Genomic DNA, 12,264 nt, shown 5'->3' on the forward strand with positions numbered 1-12,264 from the left:
GGGTATCCTGGATTTGGTGGAAATGGCTTGCTGTGGAGGTCCCAGCACTGGATGTTGTATCAAAGGTACGACCTCGTAGCTAGCCCTTTCCCAAAGATGCCAAAATATTTCGCAACTTTACCTGGGATGCTTTTCGCAACCATGCCAAAACAAGCGAAAGTTGCTGAAAAAGCATCCATATTTTCAGAAAAAAAGCTTGAAAGTTGCTGATATCGAAACTCAAATTGAGCGAGTTCTTGTGCATAATATCATAGCATTATTGCTCAGTGCTTACTACAACCATCCACGGTTGGCAGAGCCGGTTCAAATGGTCGCAAGACTGGGGCTCTGCCAACCGTGGATGGTTGTAGTGAGGTCACTGTTTCCAAACACAATGGTCCTCCGCCTTGTAACATGTTGTTGTTGACTTTTATTTTTACTTCACCAATGGCACAGGCATGATTGCCTTCTCACAGAAAGATGAAGGATGCTGTCAAACAACAATGCATGTAGTATGTGCAAGACTTCTGTTACATACATGTTCTTCGAGAAGTACACTTGTTATGATGATTTGATGCAATTTTTCAGCGCTTCAAATTGTAAATGCATTTTTTTGGCCCCTGGGTGGCTCGCACACCGTGGCACTATGCCGAATTTTGAGTTTTTCAGGCCGGGAAAGCCTATCGGTGAGGCTCAAGAACTTTTAAATCATATCCAGAGGGCCAGCATAGTGGCAGGAGTGTGTGGTGAGTAGGCCTGGGCGGATAATGCTAGTTATTTTGCGGGATAATGCTAATGGCAATGCCAGAAAAACTGTATCATAATGCTACTTATAATGCTGCTGTTCCTCTATAATGCCAGCAATTCACCAGAAGTAAGTATGGAAAAATGGCTTGGTTTGGGCAATAATGTGCACGTTTCATAGTTCTACGTAGCCGGCATGGAAAATGCTAGAAAATCATGATCATAATGCTAATTTTATGCTGCTATTGCTCCATACATGTATACAATCCCTTACAGCTAGATGTCCAGCGAGGAAAGTCTCGAGTGGAGGCCTCTCGATCTGCTCGCTCATTCGCCTGGCATTCAGTAGCACTTCATCGCAAAGGACTTCAATTCAAAACAGTTTTCACACTGCGCTTCAAGCCCTTTTCCTCGTGAACTCGCTGCAAACGTATGAGCTCTGCTGCGCGTGTTCCCTTTGTGTGAGGCCCAGAAACAGCTAGTATCTCCGTACTTTGATTGGCTGGATCGATGTCGTCCAGGTTCTCCTCGCTATCGCCATCACGACTCTAACTGGATACGATTTCTTCACCATTTTCCGCAAACAGCAGCTAGAGCAGAAATTTCGCCATCCCTGAGTGTAGGAGATGGAATCCGTTCGATCAGCCCAAAAACTCTTCGTTGTGACAAGAGGAGTAGCAGGAAATATTCTACCGGAAGCCCTTTGACTTCCCTGAATGCTGAAACCCTTCCTGCCTTGACCATGTTGACTGCTACTTCTTCAAACAAGCGAGATTCTCTTTGGTTCCACTTCACTGCACTTGAGCGTCCACGAGACACAACCTTTTTACAAAACAATTTTTCTCCAAAAAATGATTTTCACCCTAAGCCTGGTTTTCGCAGAAGTTGGGCCATTGGAGTATACCGGTAATGCCACTTCTGTGGAAATGTAGTGTTACAATGCTAGCATAATGCTCGTTGCAAATCGCACACTGTAATGCTACTTATAATGCTAGCATTATCCGCCCAGGTCTAGTGGTGGGAATTTCACTCAAATCCCCATCTTGTGGGGCGCAGTGGCCGCAGTCACCCAGTTTCGGTGGAAGTGCGCGAGTTCGATTGGGATTCAAGTAGGAAGGGAGCGTCTCCGCTTTCTCGGACCAAGACCATTCGACTCAGCACCCCGAAGACTACAACTGGTGAAATTTTAATTTTTGCCTTAACTTCCCCTCTAGGGAATCATCTCGTATCCTCTGATTAGGCATTGGCGGATAATGCTCGAAAAGGTGGCAGATTCTGCTCGAAAAGCAGTGAAATCGGTAGAACCATACAAACCTTATGGCCGGCAATTCCTCGAATTCTGCTCCATTTCTTTATCCACATACCAAACATGCACGAAACTTACCAGAAAAAGTACCGAATTCTGCCAATTTTTCTGCCGGCATTATCCGCATATGCCAACCTCTGATTAACCCTTGGCGGGTCGGGTTATGGTCGGTGTACGCGTGGAGACGCTTTCCACCGCACATCAGAAACCGAAACGACAACTTGCTCGTCTTCTCAAGAACTCTCAACAACGAAGACACTGGCGCACGCAAAGCTACGTGGCACACAGCGCTCCAAAGAAGAAATGCGTAGATCACGTGCATGCATATGAGAAAAACAATGATGTCACGCTGCCATGACGATACACAAGCTGTACTGGCACGCGCAGTGGACAAAAATAATGGAAAATCAAGAAAAGTCAGAAAATAATACAAACAGTGAAATTCGAAAGTAGAAGTCAAAGGAAGTTCAAAGAACAAGGAAAACGAAGATCTGTGCTGATGGGAACTCAAAGCAATTTCAACCATGTCCTGTCAGAGAGTGTTAGCACCCACAGGGTGAAGGCAAGCCTTGTCAGAGCAGAACCTACACTAGGACGGACTAGAGCTGCAGAACGGACTTTCTGAAGGAATGCAAAGATAAGTAACAATTCAAATTCGAGATAATCAACTTAGAAACAACACCAGCTGTTTTGTAACCTGTAAACTGCTTGTAACAATCAGCGATGTACTAGTAACTAACTCCTAGTAAACGCTTTGACTGTGCTCTCGGAAGAACGAAGGATTAACAAAATATAGAATAAACACAGTAGATAAATAATAGTGACACTCGTAAATTCTACAATATCTGGAGTCTTCTGCACAGTACATGAAGAACACACAGATCGCACAGGGAATACACAAGAGAACAGAGCGCACACAGATCGCACAGAGAACGCACAGAAAACACACAGAACGCACACCACTGCATACTGTCTTCAGAACATTCTCCCCCTCTTGATCAGACACGGATCAACCCTGCTTAGAACTCCAGTGGGCACAGCTTGGTGATTGGACGAGTGTAGCGCTTGCTGCCCACCAATACTTCGGCGACACGCACCTTGCCGTCTGCTCCTGGGAACACCTTGACCACACGTCCCAGAGGCCACTGTCCGCGCGGAGTGTCCGACTGCAGTACGAGAACGGCATCATCGGGCTGCAGGCTCTTCTGTGCATGCGGCCACTTGGTCCGACGGTTCAGGGCGGGCACCCACTCTTGCATCCAGCGCTTCCAGAAATGCTGGATTAACTCTTGTACAACTCGCCAACGGTTGCGAGGATGAAACGGCGTGTCATCCACCGACTCTGGAGCGAACCGACCTCCCGCTTGTCCCGTCAGGAAGTGATTTGGCGTCAGCACAGTCTGATCCTTCGGGTCTGCAGACTGATAACTCAGCGGACGAGAATTCAGTAGGCCCTCTGCACCACAAAAGGCTGTCATCAACTCCTCGTCGTTGACTTCTGCATTGCCCAGAATGTGCTGGATTGCTCGCTTTGCGGATTTCACCATCGCCTCGTGAGCGCCACCGAAGTGTGGAGCGAGCGGAGGATTGAACGACCAGGTGAGACCGCGGTTGGCTGCTGAGCGCTGTACAGCCTTCTGGTCCAGGGCGTTAACCAGTTCCTTGAGCTCTCGGTTGGCGCCGACGAAGTTAGTGCCGTTGTCCGACAACATCTGCATGGGCAGACCACGCCTGTCGACGAATCGAGACAGTGCGCGGAGGAAGGCATCTGTGTCAAGACCGTACGCCATCTCAAGGTGCACTGCTCGACTGAGTAGACATGTAAAGAGACACAAATAACGCTTCTCTCGCCGCTTGCCTCTGCCTTGGACTGTCACGAATGGCCCAGCAAAATCCACAGCTGTACGAGCGAATGCCCGCAATGGTGGTGATAGCCGCACCTTGGGCAGAGGCGCCATCTGCTGCTCCGCTGCTTTGGCTTTCTCTCTTCGACACACCGAACACTCACGCTCCCACTCTCGAATTGCTTCACGGGCAGACACTACCCAGAACGTTGTGCTTAGCGACGACAGCGTCTGGTTCGTGCCGCCATGCTGCTGCAGCTCATGATGGTGCTTCACAATAAGCTGCGTGACGTGATGATTGCGTGGCAAGATCACTGGAAATCTCACGTTGTGTGGCAGCCACTCGGCGTACTGCGTCCGGCCGTCGCATCGCAGCAACCCATCTGCGTCGACCTTGGGGTTGAGCTTCAGTAGCGCTGATCTGGCTGGCACTACTTGCTTGTTGCGCACACTCTTCAGCTCGTCGCTAAACGCCTCGCTCTGAGCTTGCGCGATCCACAACTGCTCGGCGTCACTGATCTCCGCTGCTGTCAGTTCACTTGTGATGCGATTCCGGCCAGCGGAGTTGCCGATGAAGCGCATAACCCACGCTGTCACTCGCACGAGACGCAACCAATCGGAATATCGTTCGTGCTTCAGGCGAAATCCTGGCGGCTGTGCAACAGTTACGAAGCTCACTGCTTCCGCTGCGCTGCTCTGCTTAAACTCTTCAGCGCTCGGGGCTGTCGGTGGTCCTGCTGGCAATGTCGGCCAGTCGGCTGAGTCACTGTGTAGAAATGACGGACCTTCCCACCACAATGAACTCTTGACTAATGCTGAGACCGTGGCACCACGTGACGCGAGATCCGCTGGATTGCTCGCTGTCGGTACATGCCGCCACTGTTGAGGTAGCGTAGCCGTCTGAATCAGTCCAATACGATGGGCAACGAATGGCTTGAACTTGCGACTGGCACTTCGAATCCAGTGGATCACGTCCATGCTGTCTGACCAGAAGACCACCTTGTCCATACTCAACTGCAACGCCGATGTCACTGAGGTTGCCAATTCCACTGCAATCACTGCTGCCATCAATTCCAGACGCGGAATGCTGGTGGCCTTGAGCGGTGTCACTCTCGTCTTGGCGGCTACCAATCGTACTTGGACAGTGTCGCTGCTCTTGCTTCTGGCATAGACAACCGCGCCATATGCCACACTGGATGCGTCAGCGAATACGTGCAGCTCCACATCGTCACTGCCGGGTGATCGAATGCAACGAGGAACTGCTACCTTGGTGAGATGAGGCAGTTGCTGAAACCACTCTGTGGCCGCTGCTAGTAGTGTGGGCGTCAGCGTGTCGTCCCAGTCCAGACCTGCTGCCCAGATATCCTGCATCAGGATCTTCCCCTGAACAACAAACGGTGCGATGAGGCCGAGGGGGTCGAACACTGTCGCCAGTTTCTTCAGGAATGCTCTCTTCGTGACGGACTGTTCATGCTCCGGACTGAAGTTGAAGGAGAACACATCGTCCTGAGTGGACCATGCCACTCCGAGTGTCTTTGTTGCCGGTAGCTCGCTGCTGCTCAGGTCAATTACTGAGGCTCTATCGTCGATCGGCACGTTCTTCAATACCTCCTCGGAATTCGACAGCCACTTCCGTGCTTTCATTGACGCTGAGCCCCACAGCTGAGTCAGCTGCTCGTATAGCTGCAGGGCGGTGACTTCATCATCCACAGAGTCGAGGGTGTCGTCCATGTACGTCGACTTCAGTACTGACTCGGCCGCTAGTGGAAGCTGGTTGGCATTGTTCTGGGCGTGCTCCCGCACAACGAACTGTGCCAAGAACGGTGACACATTCAGCCCGAACACCAATCTCTGGAACTGATAGCACTTGATGCGCTGCTGCTCGTCGCGATGAAGAAACTGTAGACGCTGACGATCATTCTCAGCCACTTCAATCTGCAGGTACATTTCCTGAATGTCGCACACAAGTGCCACCGATCGACTGCGGAACCGCAGCAGGATGCAGAACAAATCTTGCTGCAGCTTTGGCCCAGGATGAATTGCATCGTTCAGCGAGATGCCGCGGTGCTTTGCTGCGGCGTCAAAAACGATCCGGACCTTGGTGGTGTCTTTGTTCATCCGAACTACCGGAAAGTGAGGCAAATACCAGCTGGATGTGTCGGCTGGATCATACGGTATTTCCTTAATGTAGCCTTTCTCAGCGTACGCCTTGATTGTGCCGTTGTACGCTGCCGCTACTGTCTCATTCTTCGCCAGTCGGCTCTCCGTGTTACGCAGCCGCTGCGCTGCCATGCCGAAATTGTTGCTGAGCTCTGACACTTTCTCCGTCCAGGGGATAGCTACCTGGTACCGTCCTGCCGATTGCGTTAGTGACGATGTTGCTGTCTGCAGAGCTGCTGCGTCACTGACAGATAGTGCGATTGCTGGATCTTGGTGGGTACCACTCACTTCCACCTCCCAGAAACGCTGCATCGTGCGGTTGAGCTCTGCGGTTACATCTGACTGGTCTCGTACCCCTGCCGCATAGCTGTACTGGAACAATGACGATCTAGCCATTGTCGACGTCGTGGGCCCGACACATGTCCACCCTAACACTGTCAGACGCGCCACAGGTTCTCCAGGAGCTCCACGTATCTCCTCCAGCGCACAATGGATGTCTGGTTGGTCAATGCCGATGAGCATATCTACCTCTCTACGCTTCGGCAAGCTGGCAAATGTCACTTCCTTGAGATGTGGCCAATGCCGCTGCTCTGTTGACCAATTCACTGCGTGCATGTCGTCCGTGATTTGCTGTAGCGTGTTCGCCTGGATCTTGCGCTCCCAGCTGCCATCTACGCTGCTGAGCTGCACGTCGACGTCCTGGGTGTCGTACGTTGAGCGCTGTCCGTTTAGTACTCCGACTGATATCTTGGAGCTTGGTCCACTTAGCTGAAGTTCTGCTGCTACTCTGGCGCTGACATACGTCTGCGTGCTGCCGTCGTCCAGTAGGGCATTGATACGCACACGTCTGTTGCCATTGCCGATCATGACTGGTACGGTTCGCAAAGCCAAATTCCCAGCGCCACTGGCTTTCATGGTCGTTGCTGCTGCTTGAGACTCCTGCGCCTCCCCCTCAGTGGCGAGGTACACACCTTGCTTCTTTGTGCTTGGTCTGTCCTTGGGTGGATCTCTGTTCTTGATCTGCTGCTGCCCGTGCAGGAGCCTATGGTGCGTGGAGTCGCAACCATCAACGCCGCAAACTCTCGTCCGTTCACAATCATTGCCGCGGTGACCACTCGCCAGACACCGATAACACAGACGCGCTGCTTTGGCCTTGACCCAGCGCTCTACAACAGTCATTCCTTTGAACTGGTCGCACTGCCACACGCCATGGACATCGCCGCACACTTCACACGACTTTCCGCTACGAGCCACAAAAGATCTGTTGTATGGGTGAGATCCTGGCTTAGCTGGCCGGTTGACAGGCGCATGTGCTGACGCTGCTGGCTGGGATATGCTGATCCCGTCTGCCGTTTCTGCTGCCACAGTCAGGAACTCTGCCTCTTGTTCCAGCCACACTGCTAACATGGTGACTGTTTCTGGCTGCTGTTGCACGAATAGCCAACGCTGATACTGCGCGATCAGCTTCTCATCCAGCTTTCGCAGCAGCTGGTTATACAGAGTTCCCGGACCCAGCTCATGGGAACGCCCCGCATCCGTCAAGTTTACTATTGCGATCTCCAGCAGCTCAGAATACCGCACCAGTTCGCGCTGGCGACCACTGCGGACGGTTGGCATTCTCTCAATGTCCTCCAGCTGCAGAGCAATTTGTCTTCGACTGCCGCCGTACTTGCGCTCAAGCTTCGCCTTTGCCGTTGCATAAGCTGCTGGCGAGTACCCGAGGGCACTGATCGTCTCCAGCGGCTCACCCTTCAGGTAAGTACGCAACTGCAGCAGCTTGTACGCATCGTTGGCTGGCGAGACATCTACGCATGCGTTGAAGGCAGCTCGCCACTGCTCGTACTCTTTGCGGTTTCCGGTGAAAACTGGAATGCCGACTCGTGGCATCTGCCGCCATGGCTCTACCATTCCACCTGGTGGAAAGTTTGCGTACGGTGCAGGTGCTGTGAACGCTGCTGGTGCTGCGAATGGTGCTGGTGCTGCTACCGGTGCTGGTGCCACTACACTCGGTGCTGACACTGCTGGCGGAAGGCTAGTACTGGTCACTGGTGCTCTTACAGGCTGACTGGTGGCTCTGCCTCCGCCACTGGCTGTCAGTGGTCCAGCCTGACCCGAGTTTACAACCGAGGTTATGCCCCTTGAAGCTGTTACAACAGCCGGCACAGACCTCAACGACATACTATTACTAAAGGCGGCAGCAGGCACAGAACTAGCGGACGTACTGGTGGGAGCCGCAGCAGGCACAGAACTAGCGGACGTACTGATGGGAGCCGCAGCACTGCCACCAGGCACAGAACTTGCCAAGGTACTCGTACTACTGCTACTAGTACTACTGCTACTCGGAGCGCGAGCGGCAGTCCCCGAGCTGGCAGCAGTCCCCGAGCTGGCAGCAGTCACACTCAAGGAGCTCGGTGCCGACGACCCAGATAGACTACTCGGTAAGAGTCCTGACTCCAGACCGACAGGTCCCTGGTGCGGTTCTCGCTTCGGCACAGTATGCATAAATTTCTCTTTTTTTTCTTTTTCTGGTGCCTGTTCACTTTTTTCCTCCTTGTCAGCCTCGCTCTCAGCAACGATCTCCGATCTTTGCAGCAGATCCCGCACTTCCTTAATTCTCTGGGCTCGCTCCTTGCCCGCTGGAGATCTCCCTCCACGACTGGGCCGCGCGGAGCATATCTCGGCGAGCACTTCGCTGGCCTGCTCCAACACGTTATCGTACTTGCTTTGGAGCTCGTCCAGCTCATCGTATATTGCCTCAGTAGGGCGACCTGCCGCTCTCATCAGCTTGCACAGCTCAAGCATCACCCGCACTGCCTCCTCTGCCGCATTGTTCAGTGCATCTATCTCAGCGTTCAGGTCTCTGGCGTCTATGGGCGTGGTCTCACTGTGCAGCTTTGTCAGTATTCCACGTTTGATATTCGTGAAATTGGACTTCACTCGAATCTTTGCCGATCGTAGTTCGTCCATGGTACAACTAAATTTGATACATACACTACAACTAAACTAAACTGAACCTCTAACCATCCTCTGCTACCAGATAATGTACGCGTGGAGACGCTTTCCACCGCACATCAGAAACCGAAACGACAACTTGCTCGTCTTCTCAAGAACTCTCAACAACGAAGACACTGGCGCACGCAAAGCTACGTGGCACACAGCGCTCCAAAGAAGAAATGCGTAGATCACGTGCATGCATATATATGAGAAAAACAATGATGTCACGCTGCCATGACGATACACAAGCTGTACTGGCACGCGCAGTGGACAAAAATAATGGAAAATCAAGAAAAGTCAGAAAATAATACAAACAGTGAAATTCGAAAGTAGAAGTCAAAGGAAGTTCAAAGAACAAGGAAAACGAAGATCTGTGCTGATGGGAACTCAAAGCAATTTCAACCATGTCCTGTCAGAGAGTGTTAGCACCCACAGGGTGAAGGCAAGCCTTGTCAGAGCAGAACCTACACTAGGACGGACTAGAGCTGCAGAACGGACTTTCTGAAGGAATGCAAAGATAAGTAACAATTCAAATTCGAGATAATCAACTTAGAAACAACACCAGCTGTTTTGTAACCTGTAAACTGCTTGTAACAATCAGCGATGTACTAGTAACTAACTCCTAGTAAACGCTTTGACTGTGCTCTCGGAAGAACGAAGGATTAACAAAATATAGAATAAACACAGTAGATAAATAATAGTGACACTCGTAAATTCTACAATATCTGGAGTCTTCTGCACAGTACATGAAGAACACACAGATCGCACAGGGAATACACAAGAGAACAGAGCGCACACAGATCGCACAGAGAACGCACAGAAAACACACAGAACGCACACCACTGCATACTGTCTTCAGAACAGTCGGTAAATTGCTGAATTCAATGATGCTTTCCATTATGCCCAAATTAACGTTATGCCAGTGATTACGCTACATTTGTAATAGGTCACCGAGTGGTATCAGGAGGCACACAAGAAGACTGACTAATATTATGTTCTTCGGCTCAATCTGCCTGAAATTATGGCTCAATCTGCCTGGAGGAACTGAACTGAAGAACAACAACTACTGAACTGACACAATATAGAGTAAGGAAAAGGTTTTATAGCCAGCGATAAGAGTTCTGAGAAGTAACGGGTGTTGAGGAAGATACTAGGAAGACACTTAGGACAAGACCAATGGAAGAACTAGCTATTGGTGTAATGTGAGTCAAACGGGAGAATTGTAATGTGCAAAATACGAGCTAGTGTGCAGTGTATGTAAGTAAGTGCAGTAGATGTGAACGTGTTAGTAATAGTGTATGGGTGATACGAGTTGTCAACCGAATGTACAATGTGCAATGTGCATGACGGTACATGTATGACTCAGACTCAGACTCAGAGTGCTAAGGGACTGGCCATGCATCATAGTTATTTTTCGTTTACGTACATGTACATGCAGGATACTACTACTACAGTTACCAGCAAGGTAGGGATACTAGTACTACACATTATGCTGGAGTTATGCCAATGATGGTGCTATACTGTACCCTTGCACTCTTGTTGCACTTTGCAATGTTACACAGACTCTGGCACCATGGCATCACGCTAAGGGGGCAGCCTATACATAAATTTCATATTTGGCATTCAATTGACCGTAACTTTGGTGTTTCTCTATGGATTTGAGTGAAATTTTGACCACACACTCCTGCCACTATGCTGGCCCTCAGGACTTGATTTACAAGTTCTTGCGCCTCACTGACAGGCTTTCCAGGCCGGAAAAACTCAAATTTCCGGCATAGTGCCACGGTGTGTGAGCCACCCAGGAGCCAAACAAATGCACTTACAATTTTTTTCACATTTTCGTGCCCATTCTGTCCGTGCACGGGACCCAAACCTAAAACAAGTCCAGAACTGGCAGAAGCAGCCATGGGTGGTGGGGTAGGGCCCCTCAACGTGGCCCTGGAATCTGTCACAACGGAACGAGTGGGCGTTCTCTCACAGACTCCCACAGACTCAAGTCAATTTTTGAATGTTTTTAGGTTTAGCACGTGCTACGAGGTCGTACCTTTGATACAACATCCAGTGCTGGGACGTCCACAGCAAGCCATTTCCACAGCGCTGCACACCAAATCCAGGATACCCTCAGAAACCGGCAAAGACTACCACTCACGTTCCACTACTGCCTAGTACTGAATCCTACCTGACTTCTTTACACGACTCAAACTTGCCAAAGTCACTAAATCGACGTCAACTACAATAATCAAGCTACATATCTGCAACGTCACGAGGGTGCTGGCAAAAGTCCTGCTGCACGGCGGCGGGCAAAGCCCGCCGCCGTGCAGCCCAAAACGTGGCTCAAAAACCTGATTTTTTGGACTATGGTTATGCAAAATTCTGCACACTTTCGCGTGTTTCCATCAGGGAGTCGTGTAGCGACCTGATCTGCTGACTCACTGAGTATTACGTCATTCTACATACGCATGCGCAAGAAATAAAATCATTCTCTTTGGTCACAACTTCTTCGTTGTCCGGTTGGCCAAAGTAGCCGTCGTCTAGGGCCCGACGTAAAACCCTAAATTGGTGACCCCTGACGCTGCGCTCTTCGGAGTTTTGAGCATGCCATCCCTGAGCTCGGCCCGCCGCAGTTTCCTGCTCGCCTCAACCGTCTCGGGATCCCGTCAATCGCCGGCTGTTGACGTAAAACTTGAGCCTCACCACCACTCACCATCACTGGATCCGCCTCGGAGCTGCTGTGGCCCCTGCCACCCTCCCCGGCCCACCTGGATACCCCGCTATCCTGCCACGGCATTGTCCAGTCGTCCGTATTCGTCCATATTCGTCCTGGCCTCAAGCTGGAAATTGGCCACCTCCACCCGTCGTACCAGCTCACTCACCGTGCACGCACGCAGGCACACGCCCGGCACCGGACCCCATGGAGCTGCGCTCGCCTCCATCTGTCCCCGCCTCAATCGGCACGCCTCGCCCCAGTGCAGCGCTCCTGCTGGTATCCCGCCAAGCCTGCAACATGCAGCCGCCTCTGACATGATAATACTCCTCTGTCACGCGTACATTTCCTTTCTTTCCGCCTCTGACACGATAACACTCCTCTGTCACGCGTACATTTCCTCTTTTCTTTCTTTCTGCCTCTGACATGCTCTCCACCTCTGTCACGTAAACACACCTCTGACATGTTAACCCGCCTCTGTCATGCATCTCTCTCATTTCCGCTTTCTGCATTTTTGATTTTGTTTCGGCCTT

General features: G+C 51.1%; 1 protein-coding gene across 1 annotated transcript; it reads right to left on the reverse strand.

Moving 5' to 3' along the window:
- Positions 1-3,048: 3,048 nt before the first annotated feature.
- On the reverse strand, positions 3,049-9,000 carry LOC135808381 (uncharacterized). The gene has a single exon (XM_065321568.1). The coding sequence runs from the start codon at positions 8,998-9,000 to the stop codon at positions 3,049-3,051; it is 5,952 nt and encodes a 1,983-aa protein (XP_065177640.1).
- Between the last annotated feature and the right edge of the window lie 3,264 nt (positions 9,001-12,264).

The sequence above is a fragment of the Sycon ciliatum genome, chromosome 1 (assembly GCF_964019385.1).
Source record: "Sycon ciliatum chromosome 1, ocSycCili1.1, whole genome shotgun sequence".
Taxonomy (NCBI): domain Eukaryota; kingdom Metazoa; phylum Porifera; class Calcarea; order Leucosolenida; family Sycettidae; genus Sycon; species Sycon ciliatum.

Bases quoted from the DNA above. Each gene is read 5' to 3' on its own strand.
- LOC135808381 (XM_065321568.1), bottom strand. From the start codon at position 9,000: ATGGACGAACTACGATCGGCAAAGATTCGAGTGAAGTCCAATTTCACG.